The following is a 25,473-nucleotide window of genomic DNA, read 5'->3' on the forward strand; positions in this document are numbered from 1 at the left end:
AGACTAAAGGTCACTCAGCTACTAAGTGACAGAGCCAGGATACAAAGCTGGACAATTTTGTAGGTGCTGACTTTCTTAGCCACCGTACATATTGCTAATCCTTATCTAACATTGCCAAGCATAATAGGAAAATACATTTAAGGTCAGTCTTCCTGTTCTAATTTTCATATCACCTATTTTAGGAGAGAGAATAAAATACCAAAAAGCAACAGTTTTATTTTAAATTTGGAAGAGTTTAAATTTGGCAAAACATATGGTTGGTACAAAAATGCTTTTCTTAGCCATTAGGGAAGAGGTTCTAATTTGACAACTGAGAGTCATTTTTGCACTTTGCCATGCAGTTCCAGCTAGCTGAAGTAAAACCATTTCGTGGATAAAGAAAAAAATTAAAGGTGAACTCCTATACATTTTGCTTAAGTCATTGTCCTAATCAGACAACCAGACAATTCCTAAAAAATGAAAAAATAACCGCAATGTCCAAGTACTTCTTTAAAATATGTATATTTCTAGTAAGACATTCTTCTGAAAATCTATAAGGGAATGATTTTTCAATGACACATTAAAGAAAGGGCTGCAAACACTTTCTGTAAATAATCTTCTAACTCTGGTTCTGAACCAATCATTTCTTGCAGCTTGTATTAATAATTTATTGCTAACCAAAATCTGCACACAGTACTCTACCAATATTTGAAGAATTAAATCTGGCTTTGGCTGGGTGCATCAGCTCACACCTATAATCCCAGCATTCTGGGAGGCCAAGGCAGGAGGATCACTTGAGGGTAGAAGTTTGAGACCAGCCTGGGCAACACAGATCCTGTCTCTACAAAAAACTACAAGTTGTTGTGGCATGTGGCTGTAATCCCAGCTATATGGGAGACTGAGGCAAGAGGACTGCTTGAGCCCAGGCATTAGAGGATGCAGTGAGCCAAGACAAAAAAAAAAAAAATCTGGCTTTATTCTACGCAGTCAATTTGAGAAAAACTATACCTGCAGAAAGCAAAATTTTTAGAAATCCTTGAGGGTAAAAACTACAAATGCAAAAAAAAAAAAAGTCATTTAAGAGCATGTACTCTATACTATCTAAAGTAGAAAGTATGAAGATGAATGACATAATCACAGAACTTTTTACTTTTGACAATAAAGGCGCGCACCACCATGCCCAGATAATTTTTGTATTTTTTTGTAGGGTTTGACCATGTTGCTGAGGCTGATCTCGAACTTCTTGGGCTCAAGGGATCTGCCCACCTCAGCCTCTCAAAGTGTTGGGATTACAGGCATGAGTCACCACGCCAGCCTATTTCTTCCTATTATGCTTGGTACTAATAGGTACCTAAGGAGGTAGACGTAAACTCCCCCAAAATACAGATTAGTGATGCTTAAAGTCAATATCAATGACTAAAATTAATGGGTTTCCTATTTGAAAAGCCTATATGACCACATATTTCAGTCCTACAAAGTTTAAAAGTCCAATTAAAGTGGTTTAATCAGCTGAGTTACTCAGTATTTACAATATTTATATCTAAACTATTCTGTGATTCAAGCAGTCAGGCAAGTCTGCAGGAAAGTGCTCCTCTTCTGGCCCCTGGCTACTGAAGGGGTAAGGTCTACCCTGATTTAACTCATGCCCTTAGCCAGAATCAGCCAGAGTATGGCCACCAGAATGTGTTCAAGCTAGCAATGGAAAGGAGAGGCTGAATTTATATGCTTACAGGTCCATAACACATATAGGTGTACATTTACATACATGCACACATGCAGACACACATACCCTCTCCCCTTAAAACTTCCCTAACTCTACATTATGGTCATCACACTTCAAATTATTTTCAAATCATATCTATTTCCCAAATTAAAGAAAATCAAGTATGTATCTTGTTAACAATCAAGATTATTAACAAAACCATAGTAATTAATTTTGACAAAAAAGTTTTTATTTCTTTTTTTTTAATGTAATGTTCTAAGGTCTGGATAAAAGCCAGAAATTTACTGATTTTAAGGGTATACTTATCCAAAAAATGTAAAGCACTAGCTTGAAATACATAGAATTCTTTGAAACACAATCCCCATTTGAAAACTTCTTTTTGAGACAAGGTCCCACTCTGTCACCCAGGCTGGAACACAGTGGTGTGATCACGGCTCACTGCAAGCTTGAACTCCTGGGCTAAAGGGATTCTCCCACCTCAGCCTCCCAAGCAGCTGGGACTACAGGTATGCGCCACCATGCCCAGCTAATTTTTTGTATTTTTTGTAGAGATGGGGTTTCGCTGTATTGCCCAGGCTGGTCTCAAACTCCTGGGCTCAAGCAATCAACCTGCCTCAGTCTCTCAAAGAACTGGGATTACAGGCATGAGCCACCACACCCAGTCAGATTTTAACTTCTACAATATTTTCATTTTGGAAATCATTTGTTGAGCAACTTTTGTGTTGCAGTGGAAGTGTTATACAAGATACTGAGATTTCATAGATCTATTGGACAATGTCCTTGCAAAGAAATTTTCTACTTAGAAGCCTATAAGAAAAATATGGCTTTTTTTCCTACATTCTTTCTATAGGCTTCTAAATAGAAAATATACACATTCTCATCTTTTATGATCCACAAAATCCTAACACAGTTCCATTAGTTTCTGAAACACAACTGCTTTAAAAGAGGTGAAATTTTACCTGGGTTACAAAAGGCTGCAGGTAGTGGGAAAAGTGGTCTTTGTACAAATTGATGCAGAGGCTGTTTCTTAATGGTGTATGGATTCTTCAACGTATGACAGAACCTATATTTAAAAGCACATAATGAATGACATTTTAAGAGCTCTAATCTTTTAAAATTGGTTTCTACTTCTCATGTATAAAAAAGACCTATGTAAAATTTAAACATAACCAGCAATAGAAATAATTAGAGAACTGACTTTTCATTTTCCATCTACCTTATTTCCACTTACTTAGGCAAGCAATACCTATAAACAATTCAAAATCAGATAGAGCTTAAATGGAAATTCCTACCCTTGATAACTGGGTGTGCACAGGATAATATAACATCCAGATATAAGAAATAGAATTGGGCCGGGTGCAGTGGCTCACACCTGTAATCTCAGCACTTTGGGAGGCCGAGGCAGGTGCTTCACCTGAGGTCGGGAGTTCAAGACCAGCCTGACCAACATGGAGAAACCTCATCTCTACTAAAAATACAAAATTAGCTGGGTGTGCTGACACATGCCTGTAATCCCAGCTACTAGGGAGGCTGAGGCAGGAGAGTCGCTTGAACCCAGGAGGTGGAGGTTGCCGTGAGCCAAGATAAGCCATTGCACTCCAGCCTGGGCAACAAGAGTGAAACTCTGTCTCAAAAAAAAAAAAAAAAAAAAAGGCCGGGCGCGGTGGCTCAAGCCTGTAATCCCAGCACTTTGGGAGGCCGAGACGGGCGGATCACGAGGTCAGGAGATGGAGACCATCCTGGCTAACATGGTGAAACGCCGTCTCTACTAAAACATACAAAAAACTAGCCGGGCGAGGTGGCGGGCGCCTGTAGTCCCAGCTACGCGGGAGGCTGAGCCAGGAGAATGGCGTGAACCTGGGAGGCGGAGCTTGCAGTGAGCTGAGATCCGGCCACTGCACTCTAGCCTGGGTGACAAAGCAAGACTCCGTCTCAAAAAAAAAAAAAAAAAAGGCCGGGCGTGGTGGCTCACGCCTATAATCCCAGCACTTTGGGAGGCCAAGGTGGGCAGATCACAAGGTCAGGAGATCGAGACCACAGTGAAACCCCGTCTCTACTAAAAATACAAAAAAAATTAGCTGGGCGCGGTGGCAGGCGCCTGTAGTCCCAGCTACTTAGGAGGCTGAGGCAGTAGAATGGCGTGAACCCGGAAGGCGGAGCTTGCAGTGAGCTGAGATCTGGCCACTGCACTCCAGCCTGGGCGACAGAGCGAGACTCCGTCTCAAAAAAAAAAAAAAAAAAAAAAAAACAAGAAACAGAATTGTATCTACATTAGTAATTTATAACCCATAGTCCCAGACTCTTGGTTATGCACAAAGGAAGCAAATAACTATAAGCTTTTTTCTTTTAAAAAAAAAATTTAGGCCAGGCGCGGTGGCTCAAGCCTGTAATCCCAGCACTTTGGGAGGCCAAGACGGGTGGATCACGAGGTCAGGAGATCGAGACCATCCTGGCTAACACAGTGAAACCCCGTCTCTACTAAAAAATACAAAAAACTAGCCGGGCGAGGTGGCAGGCGCCTGTAGTCCCAGTTACTCGGGAGGCTGAGGCAGGAGAATGGCGTAAACCCGGGAGGCGGAGCTTGCAGTGAGCCGAGGTCCGGCCACTGCACTCCAGCCTGGGCGACAGAGCGAGACTCTGTCTCAAAAAAAAAATTTAGAATTAGGCAATAGAGTCACATGGTTCAAAATTGATAAGGATAAAAGCATATATAGTGGAAGTCTCCCTCCTTTCCTGTCCCTTACCACGTTTCCCTCTCTCAAGATAACCTGTATTACCTGTTTTGAAAAGTATTTCAATACTTCAAAAAATCTAAAAGAAAGTATACTATTGGGCTGGGGGTGGTGGCTCACACCTGTAATGCCAGCACTTCGGGAGGCCAAGGAAGGTGGATCACCTGAGGTCAGGAGTTCAAGACCAGCTTGGCCAACATGGTGAAACCCCGTCTCTACTAAAAATACAAAAACTAGCTGGGAGTGGTGGTGGGCGCCTGTAATCCCAGCTACTTGGAAGGCTGAGGCAGAGGAATCACTTGAACCTGGGGGGTAGAGATTGCAGTGAGCCGAGATCGCACCACTGCACTCCAGCCTGGACCAAAGAGCGAGACTTCATCTCCAAAAAAAAAGTATACTATTGTCCTTTTTGTTTTTGAGATGGAGTCTCGCTGTTGTTGGCCCAGGCTGGAGTGCAATGGCAAAATCTCGGCTCACTGCAACCTCCGTCTCCCAGGTTCCAGCAATTCTCCTGCCTCAGCCTCTCAAGTAGCTGACATTACACGTGCCTGCCACCATGCCCAGCTAATTTTTGAATTTTTTTTTTTTTTTTTTTTTTTTTTTTGAGACGGAGTCTCGCTCTGTCGCCCAGGCTGGAGTGCAGTGGCACGATCTCAGCTCACTGCAAGCTCCGCCTCCCGGGTTCACGCCATTCTCCTGCCTCAGCCTCCCGAGTAGCTGGGACTACAGGCGCTGCCACCACGCCCGGCTAGTTTTTTGTATTTTTAGTAGAGACGGGGTTTCACCATGTTAGCCAGGATGGTCTCGATCTCCTGACCTCGTGATCCGCCCACCTCGGCCTCCCAAAGTGCTGGGATTACAGGCGTGAGCCACCGCGCCCGGCCTAATTTTTGAATTTTTTAGTAGAGACGGAGTTTCACCATGTTGGCCAAGATGGTCTCGAACTCCTGACCTCAGGTGATCTGCCAGCATCGGCCTCCCAAAGTGCTGAGATTACGGGCATGAGACACTGTGCCTGGGCCCATCCTTTTTTTTTTTTGAGATTGAGTCTCACTTTGTTGCCCAGGCTGGAGTGCAGTGATACGATCCCGGCTTACTGCAACCTCCACCGCCTGGGTTCAAGCAATTCTCTTGCCTCAGCCTCCCTAGTAGCTGGGATTACAGGTGTATACCATCACACCCAGCTAATTTTTTTATTTTTAGTAGAGATAGGTTTCATCATCTTGGCCAGGCTGGTCTTGAACTCCTGACCTCATGATCCACCCGCCTCGGCCTCCCAAAGTGCTGGGATTACAGGCGTGAGCCACCACGCCCGGTCTCTAACTTTACTTTACTCTTATAGAGAAAACATAATTGGCTATTTTTGATGGCTTTGACAAACTGAAAACAAAGGAAGAAAAGAAAAGCAAATATTACTGGAAAAGGAAGTAAAAGGAGACTTTAGTAGTGAAAATTCTTAAAATCCTAATGCAATTTACTTTAAAATCCAGTTTACTTGAAAATATCATCGCTCTCCATTACAACTGCCACTTCATAGAAGTCATGGAAAAATTTTAAGCACAAGAGTCATTTATAATTGCCAATGGGTTCAGATACTGCTAATTCATCAATACAGGGGATTTGCAATAGTTTAATTCACACGGAGCCAGCTGCAAGGGAGACTGGAGTTTCAGCACTCAGTCTCTCTGGATCTGAGTCTAGGGGTTTTCAACGATAGACTGGCAGGCCAGGGAACGGGTGCTGCTGATTGGTTGGGGATGCAATCATAGGGTTGTGGAAAATGGTCCTCCTGAGTGCTCAGTCCGTTTATGGGTGGAGCCACAGAACCAGTCAGAAATGCAAAAATCTGAAAAGGCTAATCTTGGGTTCTACAAGAGTGATGTTTCCTGCAGGAGTAATTGGGGAAGTTGCAACTCTTATGACCTCCAGAATAATGGCTGGTAATCATTTATATCTACACCTTAGCAGAATTCAGGCTTCTCTCATCCTCCCAACCCAATGGTCTTTCATTAGCCTTACAAAGGTGGTTTAATTTTGGGAAAGGGCTATTATCATTTAAACTATCAACTTAATGTCTCCCAAAGTTAGCTTGGCCCAAGCCTGGGAATGGGCTGTTGTCTAGAAGTTAAAGTCAAAATGGTGGTTGGTTAGAACGGTCTTTCACTGTCATAATTTTCTGTTAAAATGTTTTGCAAAGGCAAAAATTGTGATCATACACAAGATCACATTTATCTAATTATTTGCTGCTTAAAATAGGCAAGAAGCAACAAGGGCTGTCACATTTTTTTCTCTACCAAAACTGGAATTCTTCTTGTGGAAAAGAATGAGTGGGCACCAATGAAGTATTAATAGAATACAGATGAACTTTTTCCAACCTTGGGTAATCATTATATGCCATTGATAAGCAAAAGACTACTTTACTGGGATACTGTGGGACTCTAACCCACATAGTTTCTTAGACGCTATTGGAGAGATAAAAGTATTGGAACCGAGGATTCAAGAGAACAATGGAATCAACACTGAATGGGAATCAAATCATCTGTGAAGTCCTGACTGCCACTCCCCACACTAGCTCCAAACAGTGTTGATCACAGTAAGAGCTGTCACGCCTTTATTTATTTATTCTGAGATGGAAATAATCTCGCTTTTCTCGCTCCGTTGCCCAGGCTAAAGTGCAGTGGCGTGATCTTGGCTCACTGCAACCTCCACCTCCCTGGTTCAAGCAATTCCCCTGCCTCAGCCTCCCGAGTAGCTGGGATTACAGGCACACACCACCACGCCCGGCTTTTTTTTTTTTTTTAATATATATATATTTTTAGTTTTACCATGTTGGCCAGACTGGTCTCGAACTCCTGACCTCAGCCAATCCGCCTGGCTTGGCCTCCCAAAGTGCTGGGATTACAGGCGTGAACCACTGCGCCCGGCACACCACTTTAAATTATATGAATCTATTACAGCACTCATGACTGTCATTATTTGTTAACATATTTTTCTTGCTAGACTGCATACTCATTAAGGGGAGAAACTATCTTCATTTCCAGCTGCTAGCACAATGGCCTCACTTCTTCATCTCCACAATGAGATTAAAGTCGCAGCTACCTCATAAAGAATCCAGAGAATCCATGCAAAGTGCTTAAACCAGTGCTAGGCCATGCAGTAAGTGCTCAATAAATGGCAGCTGCTACCATTATTTAATTGGTGCCCAATAATTACTAATTGAGTGAAGTTCAAGGTTTGGAGTAAAAATGCCTTTTTCTATAGTTCAGTATCTAAATCTGTGAATACTCTGGAATTTGGAAATACACTAGAAGAATAATATTCTTATCCCTTCAGCCCAGGGAAAAAGCAGCAGAATGAATAGAGGAAGCACATTCCGACATACAGGTTTAAAGTCTTGTTTTTAAACTAAGAGTGGATTACATTATTCAAGGAAGACATCTACTCAAACACAGGAGATAACTAACAAAAAATTCTACCAACTTAAATCTTTTTAGGATATACATTTAAACTTCAAGAGCACCATTAACACTAAAATGTCAAATACTCAAGAGGGCAAACTCTTGTAGGCCATTTTCTCCAGACATAAAATTAAGGTACACCTACATAAATGTTCTCTTAGCAATGTTCACAGAAGTCTTTGAAACTCAAAGGTACGGCTCAGGGAAGGGGGAAAAACAAGGGAACAGAGTGGGCTTAATGGTGATGGGTGCAGGGAATCTAGGGGTCTGAATTCTCGTCGGAGTTCCATCACTTAGAAACTGTGTGACCTTGGACATGTTACCTCCTCTTTCAGGGTCTTACTGGGAAAATGAGGAAACGAGACAAGGTATTTTCTTCCTTTCTGTGTGACATTCTGATTCTGTTTACAAGAGGAGGGAATGCACCTCGTAAAGGGCCTGGGGGCGGGAGAGGCACACGATTTAAAAACAGCTCCTCCGTTCTGGCTCTACAGCCAGTCTCTACAAGCTTCCATACCGCACAGAATCAAGCACTGGGTCTCTAAGCCTGAGACGAAGCTCCACAGAGTCCGCCCGGATTAGGACACAGAAGCGCCGAGCTCCCGCACCGACGGCCATACACCTCAGGGCTCACCCCCAACTGCGGCGACAGGGCGGACCCGCCGGCTCCATCAGATGCACTACCCACCCGCCTCGAGAGGGTCTGCAAGGCGGCGACCGCTCCGCTGGCTAAGCCCAACGGCACACCTATTCGGAGCTCCAGGCTCTTCACCTACCGCCTGCGCAGCCCCGCGGCAACAGCCGCAGTTCCCCAGCCCCGCCTGGCCGCGGTCGCCATCTTACTCCGGAGTGCGCAGGGGTCTCCCTGACAGCACCACAAAAGATCTGCGCAGGCGCAGGCTGGCCGGTAGCTGGGCGGGCACTGGGAAGAGCCCACCCTACCGGCTGCGGGCGGCCCTGCTGCGGCTAAGAGCCGTGGCCTACACTCCGACGTTTGCAGCCTACTGCGTCACCCTGACCAAGATAGGCCAGGAAACCTTTGCTGTTTGCGCCGGCGCCTGGTTAATTAACGCAGCACCCTGAACGCATGCGTGTTTCCGTCCATACTTTGCTTTCCCTGCTGGCTGGGTTCTTAGCAGGTGCTGGTGCTGCGGTTGCGAATGCTGTTTTCCGTCCCTAAACCTGACCCATTCCCTCAGTCCTGAGTAGGACCCTACTCAGCCTCCAGGCCCAGCTCAGTGACTGCCCCCAAAGACACCCCAGAGCATTCCCTCTCAAAGGTTCTCGCATTTCTCCTGCCCTTTTCCCATGGGTCTGATGTGGACCTGTGTCTAACCCTTCCTCATAGCTGTGCTTGTCGCCTGCCCCTTCATCATCTTGGACCAACCCTCACAGAGCACGTATCTGGCACAGTGCTACCCTCCTCTGGATTAACATGAGCGTTTGACTAGTTTCCAGAGCAGAGTGCCAAAGCCCATTCCTATTCTTCCAGAACCTTCCTGGAGTGTTCAGTTTTCTCTAGGACAATGGTTCTCAAAGTGCGGACTAGGGGCCAAAAAAAGCAGAACACGTTAGAAATGCACGTTAGAAATCCTGGGCCCCACTTTATACTTACTGAGGCACAATCTCTATAGGTGGAGACTGGAAATCTTTTTGTTACTTGTTTTTTTATTTTTTTATTTTTCTAGAGACAGGGTCTATCTCTGTCGCCCAGGCTGGAGGGCAGAAGTGCGATCATAGCTCACCAAAACCAACTCCTGGGCTCAAGTGATTCATCCTCCAGCCTCAGCCTCCCAAAGCACTGGGATTACAGGTGTGAGCCACCGTGCCTGGCTATTTTTAGTACTAGTAGTAGTAGTAGTAGTAGTAGTAATAGTAGTAGTAGTAGTAGTTTTGTAGAGAAGAGGCCTCTCTATGTTGCCTGGGCTGCTCTTGAACTCTGCTGGCCTCCAGTGATCCCTCTTGCGTGGGCCGCCAAAAGCTCTTAGGTTACCTCGCCCTGCCTAGTAATGTTTTAACAAACCCTTCCCGGGATTCTGATGCCAGCTAAAATTTGAGAATCACTGTTCTGGAAGACAGAGGACTGGTTTCTAGAATGGAAACAGGTTGTTGAACAGGTTGAGGCCACACCTAAGCAACCCTAGTAATTTCTATGGCCCGGAGACACATCTAAGAGGGTGGGTGGGTTTCAGGCCTGCAGCTTGCCCCGGCCTGGACACTGAGTGGGCTGTGCCTCCTCCCAGTTTGGTTCATTTCCCAATGCTGCGTACTTGCTTTTAACCACTAGTGGTATTCCCCCCCACCCCCACCCCGCCACACACACACACACACGCGCACGCGCACACGCACACGCACACGCACGTGCATTCTAGACTGCAAAGCAGTCCAAGCCTCTCTTGTTGACCCTGAATCAAGAATAAAATGTGGCTCTTCCACCTGGGAACAATCGTTCTTCTTGGACTTCAATTTTTCCCTCTCTTATGGATTCCTTATCATAAGAAAAATCCTGCCTTGCCCCAAATCCTCTTCCACTGTCTTTTCTTCCCTTCGAAGCCAAGTGGCTCAAAAAAATTGTCTGCACTCTTAGTCTCTAGTTTTTCACTTCCCACTCCTCAAACTCCTGAAACAAGGCTTCTGTGTCCCACCATTCCTAGGGCCTGCTCTAGTCAAACCACCCCACAGCCTCTGTGCTACTAACCTCAAGGACCGTTTTCCATCCTTTCTTGACCTCCACAACATCAGAGGCTGAGGAGCTCTCCCTCCCTTTTATAATCTCGTTTCTTGACTTTCCAGGAACCACAAATTTTCCCTATTTTCCCTGCTACCTTTTTGGTTAGTCCTCCCAGATTCCCTTGCAGGGTTTCATCTGCTTGCCCCTCAGTGTTGGTGCTTTTTGGGCTCCCATTCCAGGCCCTGTTCTCTTCCCCTTCTTTTGTGATTAACAAATTTCACTAATTAGCGTTTCTTTCTTCTTTTTTTTTTTTTTTTTTTTTCTGAGACGGAGTCTCGCTCTGTCGCCCAGGCTGGAGTGCAGTGGTGTGATCTCGGCTCACTGCAAGCTCTGCCTCCCGGGTTCACGCCATTCTCCTGCCTCAGCCTCCCGAGTAGCTGGGACTACAGGCACCCGCCACAACGCCCGGCTAATTTTTTTTGTATTTTTAGTAGAGACGGGGTTTCACCGTGTTCGCCAGGATGGTCTCGATCTCCTGACCTCGTGATCCGCCCGCCTCGGCCTCCCAAAGTGCTGGGATTACAGGCGTGAGCCACCACGCCCGGCCAACTAATTAGCATTTCTGTCAGCCACTAGAATATGTTTCTCTCTCTTGCAAAAACTGGGTTAACAAAACATTTGTTTTTGCCAATTATTGATCACTTACATTAAATGAAAACAAAGCAGATTAGAAACAGTGTGTATAGGATGATCTCATTTATATAAAATTGTGTGTCTGTGTGTGCTTGTATATGTGTGCACAAGAGGTATCTGGAAAGCAGATTGTCAGTTTTCTCGCCCACAAGCTCATCTTTATTTCCTTAAATATGATAAATTATTTCTCACCTTAGGGCCTTTGCATAAATTCTTCCCTCTACTGGGAATGCCTTTCCCCTCCTCTTTTCTTAACTCCCTTGTACTAATTCCCCCAGGTTTGCACCTAAATATCCCTTCTTTAGGGGGCCTTCCCTTTGCCTCATTCCATCTCAATCTAAATTGTCTCCTCTGTCAGCCTCTCTCAAAACATGCTTTTTCTTTCATAACACATTCTCACAACTTGAAATGATGGATTTGGATACTGATTAATGATCCTTTCCCCTGCTATACTCTAAACGTATGAAGGACATGTCAGTCTCTCTTTTTTTTCTTTTTGAGATGGGGGGTCTCACTCTGTCATCCAGGTTGAAGTGCAGTGGTACAATCATAGCTCACTGCAGCCTCGAACTCCTGGGATAAAGCAGTGCTCCTGCCTCGGACTCCTGAGGGACATGTCAGCCTCCTTACTTTTGTATCCTTAGCACCTAGTATGTGCCTGGCATACAGTAGGTGCTCAAAAAGTATTTGTTGACTGAATGAATGGAGTCATCTCAACCCTTTGTCAAATTCAGTACACTTTTTCATGCTGTGTGAGCGTTGTGTGGACAGCAGAAAGGGGAAGTCAGGAAGGAAAGGGTGGTCCGGTCCAGTTCACCCCTAGCCTGGTTCTGTGCCAAGCCAGGGTGCCGCATTTTATGGAGAAGACTATATCCAGTAGCATGTGAAACTAGGGACAGCAGCCAGGAGCGGAGGTGAAAGAGCCTTTCCTTCTTCCCACATATACTAGAGAGGGCGACTCTTTAGGAAAAAGAACAAATACAATTTGAGATATCTGTAGCTCTATTTATAACCCTCTGTAACACATACAGATACACATACACACACAGCATTATACATACATTTATAATAACTGATAGACAACTGATACTTTCTCTAATATTTTAGCAAAGATGTTTTATTGGTTGACTAAGAAGATTACCAGACTATGTGACAAGGACCAAAAGGTCATTTACTCATACATCTATTCATGAATGTTAATGAATAGAATTGTGGCAGACAACCAGGTACCTCGCAATATCTATTTCCCCCTTCTTCCTTACTTGTGACCACTGATTTTGTTCAGATAGCAATGAGTCCAATTTAAGAAATCTATTTCTCAGCCTCCCTTGCACGTAGTGGGTATAAACTGGCTCTATGGTTCGGTTCTGTCCAATGAGAACAATGAGAAAGTCAACCAGAAATTTCACAAAGCTTTGCTAAGGTGAAAGATTGCTTGAGCCAAGGAGGTCAAGGCTGCACTAAGCCGTGATCATGCTGCTGCACTCCAGCCTGGCTGACAGGGCAAGACCCTGTCTCAAAAAAAATTTAAAAAATAATAATAATAATAAAAGGCCAGCACTGTGGCTCATGCCTATAATCCCAGCACTTTGGGAGGCTGAGGTGGGTGGATCGCTTGAGCCCAGGAGTTTGAAACCAGCCTAGGAAATACAGTGAGGCCTCATTTCTACAAACAATATAAAAAAAGAAAAAGTATCAGGCCCAGAGAGGCATTTAAAATGTAGTAGCAGTAGACGGCCACGGTGGCTCACGCCTGTAATCCCAGCACTTTGGGAGGCCGAGGCGGGCAGATCACGAGGTCAGGAGATCGAGACCATCCTGGTTAACATGGTGAAACCCCATCTCTAGTAAAAATACAAAAAATTAGCCGGGTGCGGTGGTGGGCACCTGTAGTCCCAGCTACTCGGAGGCTGAGGCAGGAGAATGGCGTGAACCCAGGAGGCGGAGCTTGCAGTGAACCGAGATGGTGCCACTGCACTCCAGCCTGGGCGACAAAGTGAGACTCCATCTCAAAAAAAACAAAAACAAAAACAAATAAAATGTAGTAGCAGTAATATCTCATTCACCCTTGAGCTAAATAATAACTTCTTGAAGTCACTTGCTATGTATGCAAGAATACTGGCTGAGCATGGTAGCTCATACCTGTAATCCCAACACTCCGGGAGGCCGAGGTGGGCAAATCGCTTGAGCCCAGGAGTTTGAGACCATGCTGGGAAACATGGAGGGTTTACAAGCATGAGCCACTGTACCTAGCAGAATAAAAACATGTTATCTGAGGAGGGTGAGCCCCTTTAAATTATCAGGGCCATTGACTAGCCTAAAAAAAAAAAAAAAGGTATCAGCGCCAGGTGCTGTGGCTCCTGCCTGTAATCCCAGCACTTGGGAGTCTCTACAAACAAACCCCGTCTCCACAAAAAATTAGCCAGACGTTGTGGCACATGCCTGTAGTGCCAGCTATTTGGGAGGCTGATGGGGGAGAATTACCTGAGCCTGGGAAGTTGAGGCTGCAGTGAGCCATGATTGCACCACTGCACTGCAGCCTGGGTGACAGCGTGAGACCCTGTCTCAAGAAAAAAAAAAAAGTCGAATGAGAATACCTGATGAGCAACTTTTGTAATTGTTCCCCTCCCCTGATTTGTCTCTTTTTCTTTAAAAAGTTGAGCCTCTCCTTTGTTCCCAGAGCACTCTCCAAGGCAACCTGGAACTATGGCCAGGGCTACAGTCCTCAACCTTGGCCCAGATAAATTCTCTATATTAATTTTGCCTCAGCTTCTTCCTTTTAGGTCAACATTTGCTTAAGGTACTGTTTAATTAGGTTTTCTGTTACTCAGAGATGATCAAAATCCTGTGTGGAGTGATATTAAGATGAACAAAACAATTCCTGGTCCCAGGGAGCTCCTGGAGAAGATTTGTAAATCAACGAAGGCGCTAGGGGAATAGAATGCTATGTGGGGGACAGGAAGCATTGTCAAATGTGAAATGGTGCTTAACTTTCTTTGGGTTATATTTATATGAATGTGTTATTAATATGTGTTTCAAAATTGTGTGAGATTCCTGTAATTCTGGTATGTCTTAGTATATGATATCAGTAATAATTATGATTATTATGTTAAATTGTTGTGTGCCACAGAAATAACCAAATTTCCTTGTTAATCGTGTCTTTAACCATGGCTGTTCTAAGTTTTGTCATCCACAGACAATTGTTGTTTTACTTTGATTCTTCTCAAAAAGGAGTTTATAATGAGCTGCAGTCCAAAATTTTCTTCTTTAAGGAAATTCATGGGAAGGACTCTAACAAGTACTCTTGAATACAAGTTTCTGATAACTTTGGAGATCATACCGTTGGACTATGAAAATGCCTTCCAGGACTTTAATTAAAAAGCTGATGTATTCATGAGGATTTCTAATCCAACATCAAAAAGAACAAGAGTTAATTAATGGAACTAAGCCAATAGAATATTAAAGTCATTTTTGTATGTGTGTAAAGTGATTTTTTATGACTTTTTTGTTTGAAACATTACTGATAATTTTTGTTTTGTTTTTTCAGAAGCAAGAAAACTTTTTTCTGTTGAGCTATTTATAGCTTACAACAAGTTGGGTAAAATGTACCTTTCTGATCAAAATTTGAAGCATATTCTTTTTCTCTAAATTTCTCCATAATTTGGAAACTATTTGTGAGATTCCTTTTTTTTTTTTTTTTTTTTTTTTTTTTTTTTTTTTGAGACAAGGTCTCGCTCTGTTGCCCAGGCAGGATTGCAGTGGTGCAATCTCAGCTCACTGCAGCCTCAACTTCCCAGGCTAAACTGATCCTTCCACCTCAGCTTCCCAAGCAAGTAACTGAGACTGCAGGTGCCCACTACCACACCCAGCTAATTTTGTTTATTTTTTGCAGAGACAAGGTCTCACTATGTTGCCCAGGCTGCTCTCAAACTCCTGAGTTCAGGCAGTCCTCCTGCCTCAACCTCCCAGAGTGTTGGGATTACAGGCATGAGCCACCACACCCGGCCTATTTGTGAGTATTCTTAATATATATAGCAGTATAGTTATTTGCATAACTTCAAGAAGAATCTGTTTTCTTTTGTAACAGGACAAAATTTGAGACACTGGTTATTTTATCAAGGCTTTGACTAGAATAGCATTTTTTTCAGATATACTCAGACTGCTTTGAGGAATTGACATTGATTTTATAGAGCCAATAAAAAGCCCTTTGGAAAGTCTGGCCTGGTACCATGTCTATCCAATTCCTTTACAAAGTTCCTGACCTGTAATAAGTAAAGAATGTCACTTTCTGGCCGGGCACGGTGGCTCAAGCCTGTAAGCCCAGCACTTTGGGAGGCCGAGACGGGCGGATCACGAGGTCAGGAGATCGAGACCATCCTGGCTAACACGGTGAAACCCCGTCTCTACTAAAAAAATACAAAAAACTAGCCGGGCGAGGTGGTGGGCGCCTGTAGTCCCACCTACTCGGGAGGCTGAGGCAGGAGAATGGCATGAACCCAGGAGGCAGAGCTTGCAGTGAGCTGAGATCCGGCCACTGCACTCCCGCCTGGGCGACAGAGCGAGACTCCGTCTCAAAAAAAAAAAAAAAAAAAAAAAGAATGTCACTTTCTGACAGGCCCAGGAACCTCAAGTTACTTTGAGATCTCAAGAAAAGTGGAATTCACCCCCAATTCATACAGGTATCTAGAGGCACAGATAAATCCTTGGCTTGGCTAACCTCAAGAGGCTTTTAAAAAGTCAAATCTGGGCCGGGCGCGGTGGCTCAAGCCTGTAATCCCAGCACTTTGGGAGGCCGAGGTGGGCGGATCACAAGGTCAGGAGATCGAGACCACAGTGAAACCCCATCTCTACTAAAAATACAAAAAATTAGCCGGGCGCGGTGGCGGGCGCCTGTAGTCCCAGCTACTCAGGAGGCTGAGGCAGGAGAATGGCGTGAACCCAGGAGGCGGAGCTTGCAGTGAGCCGAGATCGCGCCACTGCACTCCAGCCTGGGCAACAGCGTGAGACTCCGTCTCAAAAAAAAAAAAAAAAAAAAGTCAAATCTGCTATTCCTTATGAACTGGTTCCAACAAAGCGAATTTAAAAGGAGTCTATGTGGTCAATCACTATGCTTATGGCATTGTATGCAAATAATTAGGCCAGGTACAAGACTAAAACTTATTTTGCAAATAAATCGGTCATACTATGATTTATCCTTGATAAAAATGGGAAACTGGAGAAAGAAAAATTATGTTTCAGAAGAAAACTATAGTATACCTGTTATTAGATTCTAGCCTTATTCATTGTTTTTGAGTTTTTATTATTTGCCTATATTTGGACTGGATTCAGATTTATTTCCTGGCTACAAGTCTCCAAACTAACATTTTCAACTTTTTCTTCCATTTTCTTGTTTTGGAATTGTTACCGGAAAGGGTTCCCGATCCAGACCCTACGAGAGAGTTCTTGGATCTCGCATAAGAAAGAATCCAGGGTGAGTCTGTAAAGTGAAAGCAAGTTTATTAAGAAAGTAGAGGAATAAAAGAATGGCTACTCCATAGACGGAGCAACCCCAGGGCTGCTGGTTGTCCATTTTATGGTTATTTACTGATGATATGCTAAACAAGGGGTGGATTGTTCGTGCCTCTCCTTTTTAGACTATATAGGGTGACTTCCTGACATTGCCATGGTATTTGTAAACTGTCATGGTGCTGGTGGAAGTGTAGCAGAGAGGATGACCAGAGGTCTCACTTGTCACCATCTCGGTTTTGGTGGGTTTTGGATGGCTTCTTTACCGCAAGTTGTTTTATCAGCAAAGTCTTTATGACCTGTATCTTGTGCCGAGCTCCTATCTCAACCTGTGACTTAGAATGCCTAAACGCCTGGGAATGCAGCTCAGTAGGTCTCAGCCTTATTTTACCCAGCCCCTACTCACGATGGAGTTGCTCTGGTTCACATGCCTCTGACGAGTCATGAGAAATTAAAACTATACTTTTCTTAAAGCCCTACAAGCAGAAGCCAGAGAACTTAAACTTTGGGAGAAATAACAGCAATTTATATATAAACAATCTTTGTGCCTACTGAATATGAGCTATGCAAAGGGTTCACTTAAACACCTGATTCAAGCCACAATCCAGGAAAATCTGTCAGATTGTCACTGCAATCTGAAAATGCTTCAGATACTCTAGAAAAACGAGTCTATAGACTGCTTCAGACATTATAACAGTGTCAATGTACAACTAAAAGAGTTAGGGAGATGATTGCCCAAATAATTGCCTTAATTGAGGAGATAATTAGGTAGCCTGAATCAGGTTCCCGGATTCCTTTCCCTTTGTTGCTGTTATTTGGCATTGCTTCTTTAGTTTCTCCCCCATCTCCGTGGAATGAGGCTTCCTAGCAACTTAGAATCAGATGAAACATACAACCACAAACTTGTGTCTTCTACAGTGTTTTCTCTGAAAGATTTCGAAGAGCGAGAACATGTAATGGAAAATTTAAAAAATTTCGGGACTTCCACTCCTTATTCCAAAGAGAAAGTTAACCCTGGTGAGTTATGCAACCCCCTCTTGCAAATGAATAGCTGTCACTAGCATTATGCGTTAGCCAGATCCCCATGGAAAGGTAAAAGGCCTCAGGCATCTCCGAATAACTTCCCCACAGATCATGCATAAGTAAATTCTTTGCCAGCCTCCCATAAACAAGGACATGCCAGTTGTAACTTTAGGTTTCCAGTGTATCTGGCTCCTAAAACTAAAGTCTGTTCCATTCTACACTGATAATGTTGATTACAAGCTTATCTTCCCAGGTGTAAAACAAAGACAAATGAGATCAGTCATTCTTCCAGCTACCCAAACATGTTTGCATAATTGATTCTTCCTTTAATCCTTTTTTTTTTTTCTTCAGACATTCATCTTATCTTATGTAAAATGCAGATTTACTGGGCACTAACTGAAGTCTCCTAAGAATGTAACCATTCACCTTTACAACTACCTGCCCCTCTTCCTACGTGCCTTCCTTCCCTTTAAGAAAAAGTATAAATACGGCCGGGCGCGGTGGCTCAAGCCTGTAATCCCAGCACTTTGGGAGGCCGAGACGGGCGGATCACGAGGTCAGGAGATCGAGACCATCCTGGCGAACACGGTGAAACCCCGTCTCTACTAAAAAAAATACAAAAAACTAGCCGGGCGAGGTGGCGGGCGCCTGTAGTCCCAGCTACACAGGAGGCTGAGGCAGGAGAATGGCGTAAACCCGGGAGGCAGAGCTTGCAGTGAGCTGAGATCCGGCGGCCACTGCGCTCCAGCCCCCGCGACAGAGCGAGACTCCGTCTCAAAAAAAAAAAAAAAAAAAAAAAGAAAAAGTATAAATACTAAACCTCCTGAAAACCTCTTTGGGGAAACAGCCACAAATGCATCTGTGGCTCACGTTTTTTTCCCTGACACTCCCTGAAGCTGGCTTAATAAACCTCAATGGACTGAGATACTTGCCTCAGTCACTCATTCTGGTTATCATTCCCAACATGGATGTCAGCAGTGGCAATAACTACTAGTTCTGCCCCTTCCTCTATGGTATCACTTGCCTAAGCACCATATAGACAGGCCACCTTTATCTTCTTGATTTTATTCCTAGTGCCTGGCATTTAAGAGATACTCAAGATATGCTTGCTAAATTGAAACCTCTCTGAAGTTCTGTAGAACTAATCACCTTCTAATAAATATATTTTATTTCATTATTATGCTAATTATTTTAAATAAGTTTCCCTCTGTAGAATGTATGCCCCACAAAGGTAGAGATATTTGCTTATATTGATAACCGATGCATCTCATATGCCTAGAACAGCACCTGCCATTCAGTAAGCGCTCCATAAAAACTTCTTAAGGCCCAGCGCGGTGGCTCACACCTGTAATCCCAGCACTTTGGGAGGCCGAGGCGGGTGGACCACGAGGTCAGGAGATGGAGACCATCCTGGCTAACATGGTGAAACCCCGTCTCTACTAAAAATACAAAAAATTAGCTGGGCGTGGTGGCGGGCACCTGTAGTCCCAGCTACTCAGGAGACTGAGGCAGGAGAATGCTTGAACCTGGGAGGCGGAGGTTGCACTGAGCAGAAATCACGCCACTGCGCTCCAGCCTGGGCGACAGAGCAAGACTCTGTCTCACAAAAACAAACAAACAAAAAAACTTGTTGAATGGATGAGCCTAACTTTCCTAATCTGTAAAATGTAGGGAACAATACCTACTTAAAATAGTTGAGTGATTAGAGAAAATGCATTCAAAGTGCCTTGAACTGAGCTTGTCACATAGGTAGTTACAATGATGCTGTTGCTTTATTTTCCTATAACACTTTTAGACCCATTCCTGATATTCTACAAGGAGTGACATCTGAGGTCAGCTGACTAACCTGTGTTCTTCCTAGAAATGAAATGGATTTGAGTATTTCTGCTGGGCTGATGTGTCAGGTGCAACAAAGAAATATTTACCTGAGGCATGGTGAACCCTTCTGGGAAAGAATTCATCCTGGGGAAGAATTCCTTTCTTGAGGAAAGAGTCAATTCATATGTTTGATCCAAGGTCAAGGGGCCCAGATACTCAGACTGTCTTCTGACCAGCCCCCATGAACTCTGCCTCAGGCTCAGGGAGAGTGTTTGAAATAAAGATGACACAAAAGAAGGAAGTTGTTTCATTAAAACATCTAAGACTGTGTGAGCCCTGAGCCCAGGGTCCTGCTGCTTTCTAGCCTGTGAAAGGAGAGGGGCATGCTGTACCCCAGTGGGACCTGTGGAGCACAGTTAACTACTGACTGGATGTCAGGGTCTGAAGCAGGCTGCACCAGCCCCCATCTGGACAGGGGAAGTGGGAAGACATTACACCATAGGTGCCTTGGCCTTGTTAAATAAAATTATGGGAGGTCACTGTTTTGGACTGAGCTCCTGTACTAGGCCCCAACAGACCAGACCAAACCAAAATGGAGTCACTCATGCTAAATGCCACGTAATCAAACTGAAACTTGTAGGTGACAGACCCCAAAACAGACTCGTTTCTTTTTTTCTCCTGAAAACAGGAGATTCCAGCATAAGGAAGTCCCCCTCTGCCGTAACTCTTACAAAAAAGTAACCTGATGTTACCCAATCAGGTTTCTTTCTATTGTTCCGTTTCTTTGTTCCCATCTTACAAAACCCACTGTTCGGGCCGGCGCGGTGGCTCAAACCTGTAATCCCAGCACTTTGGGAGGCTGAGGCGGGCGGATCATGAGGTCAGGAGATCGAGACCATCCTAGTTAACACAGTGAAACCCTGTCTCTACTAAAAATACAAAAAATTAGCCGGGTGTGGTGGCAGGTGCCTGTAGTCCCAGCTACTCAGGAGGATGAGGCAGGAGAATGGCGGGAACCCGGGAGGCGGAGCTTGCAGTGAGCCGAGATCACGTCACTGCACTCCACCTAGCCTGGGTGACAGAGAAAGACTCTGTCTCAAAAAAAATAAATAAATAAAAATAATAAAAATAAAAAAATCCATTGTTCTACTATTTCTCAGTGAAATTTGAGACCAAATAACTCCATGTATGATGGTGACAGAATGACATCAATGCCTAAAGTTTTGGTTAATCTCTCAAATTGAGAGGTTGTTCAAAAGGGGGAAATTGTTTTTTTTTTTTTTTTTTTTTGAGACGGAGTCTCGCTGTGTCTCCCAGGCTGGAGTGCAGTGGCGTGATCTCGGCTCACTGCAAGCTCCGCCTCCCGGGTTCACGCCATTCTCCCGCCTCAGCCTCCCAAGTAGCTGAGACTACAGGCGCCCGCCACCACGCCCGGCTAGTTTTTTTTTTTTTTTTTTTTTGTATTTTTAGTAGAGACGGGGTTTCACCATGTTAGCCAGGATAGTCTCGATCTCCTGACCTCGTGATCCACCCGCCTCGGCCTCCCAAAGTGCTGGGATTACAGGCTTGAGCCACCGCGCCCGGCCAGGGGAAATTGTTATGTTTGGCCTAAAGCTGCCTCCTTGCGTATTTTAAGTTGGGTTTCTCTAGACACAGTGAACTGTAACCCAACTTGGTGTGTAAACAGACTCTTGTAACAAGCAGTGAGTCTCAGTCACAGGAGCCAAGCTTCACTCAACCACAGGCAGTCAAAATGTTCAAACCAGGTCAAATAAGGTAAATCCCCAGCTGTCACCAGTTGAGCTGTTTCTGTTCCTCACTTCTGTTTTCTATAGATCACTTTCCTTTTTCTGTCCATAAATCTTATCCAACCATGTGACAGTCCTGGAGTCGCTCTGAACCTATTCTGGTTCTGGGGGCTGCCTGATTTGTGAATCATTCTTTGCTCAATTAAGCTCTGTTAAATTTAATTTGTCTAAACTTTTTCTATTACCAGCCTTCTGGGGCTGATCTGGTCTCAGGCAGCAGAGCAGTTGAAGAAGCAAATGAGTAAATGGTAGCAGAACAGAATCTGGCCGGGCGCGGTGGCTCAAGCCTGTAATCCCAGCACTTTGGGAGGCCGAGACGGGCGGATCACGAGGTCGGGAGATCGAGACCATCCTGGCTAACACAGTGAAACCCCGTCTCTACTAAAAAATACAAAAAATTAGCCGGGCGAGGTGGCAGGCACCTGTAGTCCCAGCTACTCAGGAGGCTGAGGCAGGAGAATGGCATAAACCCGGGAGGCAGAGCTTGCAGTGAGCTGAGATCCGGCCACTGCACTCCAGCCTGGGCGACAGAGCGAGACTCCGTCTCAAAAAAAAAAAAAAAAAAAAGAACAGAATCTGTTCCAAGCACACATGATCCCAGGAATGGACGGAGAGAGATGTCAGTCATTGGAGTTTCCACAGAGAAGGTGGGAGCAGAGACAGAGCCACATTGTACTGTGAGGTTGGTGAAGGTCTCAAAAAAGGATTAAACAAATAACATCGAAGATAATACCTTTCATTTATCACTCTAATTATATACAGCCCCTTCTAATTGCCTTTGGTTTGTTGATTGAGAGGGGAAAATATCTTCTTTCTTAAATAATCCAGAATAAAACTTTTAAGTTTTTAAGACACAGTCTTGCTCTGTCTTCCAGGCTGGAGTGCAGTGGTGTGATCATGGTATCCTACAGCTTCAAACTCCTGGGCTCAAGTGATCCTTCTTCTTCAGCCTCCTGAGTAGCTGGGACTAGAGGTGCACACCACAGTGCCCAATTATTTTTTTTTATCTTTATTTTTGTACAGACGGGGGTCTCACTATGTTGCACAGGTGACTCTCAGAACTCCTCAAGTGATCTTCCTGCGTCAGCCTCCCAAAGGGCTGGGATTACAGGCCTGAGCCACTGTGCAAGACCTGGAATAAACATTTTAAAAACAAAGTTCCTGCTTTTGTATTTTCCAAAATTTCTCTGCAAGCTTTGTAGCTTTTCTACTAGTTTTTTTATTTTTTATTTTTATTTTTTATTTATTTTTTGAGAAGGAGTCGCCCAGACTGGAGTGCAATGGCATGATCTTGACTCACTGCAACCTCCACCTCCCAGGTTCAAGCCATTCTCCTGCCTCAGCCTCCCGAGGACCTGGGATTACAGGCATGTGCCACCACAGCCAGCTAATTTTTGTATTTTGAGTAGAGATGGGGTTTCACCATGTTGGCTAGGCTGGCCTTGAACTCCTGACTTCATGATCCACTCACCTCGGCCTCCCAAAGTGCTGGGATTACAGGCGTGAGCCACCACGCCTCGCGCTCTTCTACTATTTTATACCTAATAATTATCCCAATAAACAACAAATTCTGATTTCCTTCATCAAATTGTACTTCTCCCCTTTTACCTCCAAAGCCAGGTGTTCCTAGATTTGAGATCTAAGAGAACACCTGGGAACACCTGGTCATTCGGGTTTGTAGCTATGTATATGTATATGTAGCTGGAGGGCTACTTCTTCTGGCTGTGAAGGGTGTGCCCTGTTTAACGATAGGGGCCACAATAAAACAGGATGCAATGTGAGTCGTTCCCCGGAGTTACCCAGCATGGTAGCCCTGTGGAACAGGGTATGGAATGGGACTTTCCTGCTGTCTTGGAGTTTTGGCTTAAGCCTCCAAGTCAAGGACACTGGGTGATATCAAAGGCCTCTAACATTTTAAAGTGGTTAGGCTTCCTGAAAGATGTTAAAAAAAAAAAAAAAATGGTGACACCTCCACCCAACCCACCCAGGTTGTGTAAGACAAGGCAACTGAGAATCATCCCGAAAGCCCCAGGGTGCCTCTGATTAGAGCAGCGTTAAAGTCTCACTCCCTGACTGCGGGCTTCCTGACCTGCGGAGACTTTTGGCTCAGTCTCCCCAATTACTGGGGTAAAATATGGTAAGGCGGTCCTTGGAGTGTCCTCGGGAGTTTGGGGATGAATTCCAGAGATGGGAGGTGGATCCAAGTAGCCCACAAGTGGCACAGCAAAGAGAGAAGGGACAGGAGACAGGCTTGCACCCTGATATTTGGTGGAACAAGGATGCCAAAACTTTCCCATGGGCCAAGTGGGCACGGCAGAAGCAAGCCAGGGTGAGCTTTCCTGGAGGGATTCTGCTAATGAGGGGCGCTAGCAGGGAAGGGGACCCCAGCTTGCTGAGTAAAATGTACTTATCAGGGGCAGGAGGTAAGAGGAGCAGGTTGCAAGAATTAGAGCAGGAGTCAAATCAATTTTCTGTAAAGGGCCATAGGGTAAATATTTTTGTCTTTGCGGACCACATGGTCTCTGTTGCAACTACTGCACCCTGTCCTTGGATAGCAAAAGCAGCCATAGGCAATACATAAATGAAAGAGTGTGGCTGTGTTTCAGTACAGAAAGTCTTGAGTTTCACTTCCTGTGGGGAGGAATATAACTAATAATAGATGTATTGAAATTCTGTGTGAGAGATTTTTCTTCCCCATTTATCCTGTTTATTCAATCACTTTTTATATCAGTATGGGCTCATGGATGTTTATCCTATGTATTATAATCTAATAATATAATGTTTATTTTATTGCTCAATTTGTTCTAGCTTTGACCATTGGGAGTTCTTTCAGGTTGGCTCTTATGTTCCTGTGACTCTTTATTTTTATTTTTTTTGATAGAGATGGGGTTTCACTGTGTTGCCCAGGCTGGTCTCGAATGCCTAGCCTCAAATGATTCTCCTGTCTTGGCTTTCTCTATGCTGGGATTACAGATGTGAGCCACCATGCCTGGTCTATATATATATATATATATATATATATATATGTAGAGAGAGAGAGAGAGAGACACAAGGTTTTCTCTGTCACCCAGGCTGGAGTGGTGGCATGATCTTGGCTCACTGCAGCCTCAAACTCCATGGCTCAAGTGATCCTCCCATCTCAGCCTCCCAAGTAGCTGGGACCAGAGATGTGAACGAGCACACTCAGCTAATTTTTAAATTTTTTGTGGAACCAAGGTCTCACTATATTGCCCAGGCTAAAATTTACCCCTTAAACGTTTTGTTTTGTTTTAAGTGGGGTCTCACTCTGTTGCCTAGGCTGGAGTACAGTGGTGCAATCTTGGCTCACTGTAACCTCCACCTCCCACCTCAGCCTCCCAAGTAGCTGGGACTACAGGGGCATGCCACCACGCCTGGCTAATTTTTATATTTTTTTGAGGGATAGAGACAGAGTTTCACCATGCTGCCCAGGCTGGTCTCGAACTCCTGGGCTTAAGCAATCCACCCACCTTGCCCTCCCACAGTGCTGGGATTACAGGTGTGAGCCACTATACCAGGCACCAGCTTTTTTTTTTTTTTTTGACCCAGAGTCTCGCTATGTTGCCCAGGCTGGAATGCAGTGACACGATCTTGGCTCACTGCAACCTCTGCCTCCTGGGTTCAAGCGATTCTCCTGCCTCAGCCTCCTGAGTAGCTGGAATCACAGGTGCATGCCACCACGCCTGGCTATTTTGTATTATTAGTAGAGACAGGGTTTCACCATGTTGGCCAGGCTGGTCTCGAACTCCTGAGCTCAAGAGAGCCACCCACCTCAGCCTCCCAAAGTGCCGGGATTACAGGCATGAGCCACTGTACCCGGCCTCCATTTTTTTTTTTTTTTTTGTTGAGACAGAGTCTCGCTCTGCCGCCCAGGCTGGAGTGCAGTGGCCGGATCTCAGCTCACTGCAAGCTCCGCCTCCCGGGTTCACGCCATTCTCCTGCCTCAGCCTCCCGAGCAGCTGGGACTATAGGCGCCCGCCACCTCGCCCGGCTAGTTTTTTGTATTTTTAAAGTAGAGACGGGGTTTCACCATGTCAGCCAGGAT

At 44.7% G+C, this 25,473-nt stretch overlaps 1 protein-coding gene and 1 long non-coding RNA gene across 7 annotated transcripts in view; one reads left to right on the forward strand and one right to left on the reverse strand.

Moving 5' to 3' along the window:
• The window catches only part of LOC105465440 (NFU1 iron-sulfur cluster scaffold), a 43,530-nt gene extending 34,596 nt beyond the window's left edge, over nucleotides 1-8,934 (reverse strand). Inside the window, exons 1-2 of one of the 6 annotated variants that reach the window (XM_071076845.1) lie at nucleotides 8,581-8,934; nucleotides 2,662-2,765 (exon numbers count right to left, since the gene is read on the reverse strand). Coding sequence is in view for 3 of the 6 variants with exons in the window: in XM_071076843.1 (XP_070932944.1) it covers nucleotides 2,662-2,765; nucleotides 8,669-8,730 (166 nt within the window). In the remaining 3 variants the exon portion in view is untranslated. Of the gene's footprint in view, nucleotides 1-2,661; nucleotides 2,766-8,526 lie in introns of all 6 variants that reach the window. The other 5 variants (XM_071076843.1, XM_071076841.1, XM_071076846.1 and 2 more) reach the window with 5 other exon arrangements.
• A 6,161-nt stretch (nucleotides 8,935-15,095) lies between these two features.
• LOC139357888 (uncharacterized) lies at nucleotides 15,096-21,673 on the forward strand. Its single transcript, XR_011611838.1, has 4 exons — nucleotides 15,096-15,268; nucleotides 16,668-16,726; nucleotides 17,680-17,778; nucleotides 21,599-21,673. It is a non-coding gene; the product is annotated as an uncharacterized lncRNA (long non-coding RNA).
• The last annotated feature ends 3,800 nt before the right edge of the window (nucleotides 21,674-25,473 follow it).

The sequence above is a fragment of the Macaca nemestrina genome, chromosome 13 (assembly GCF_043159975.1).
Source record: "Macaca nemestrina isolate mMacNem1 chromosome 13, mMacNem.hap1, whole genome shotgun sequence".
Taxonomy (NCBI): Eukaryota; Metazoa; Chordata; class Mammalia; order Primates; family Cercopithecidae; genus Macaca; species Macaca nemestrina.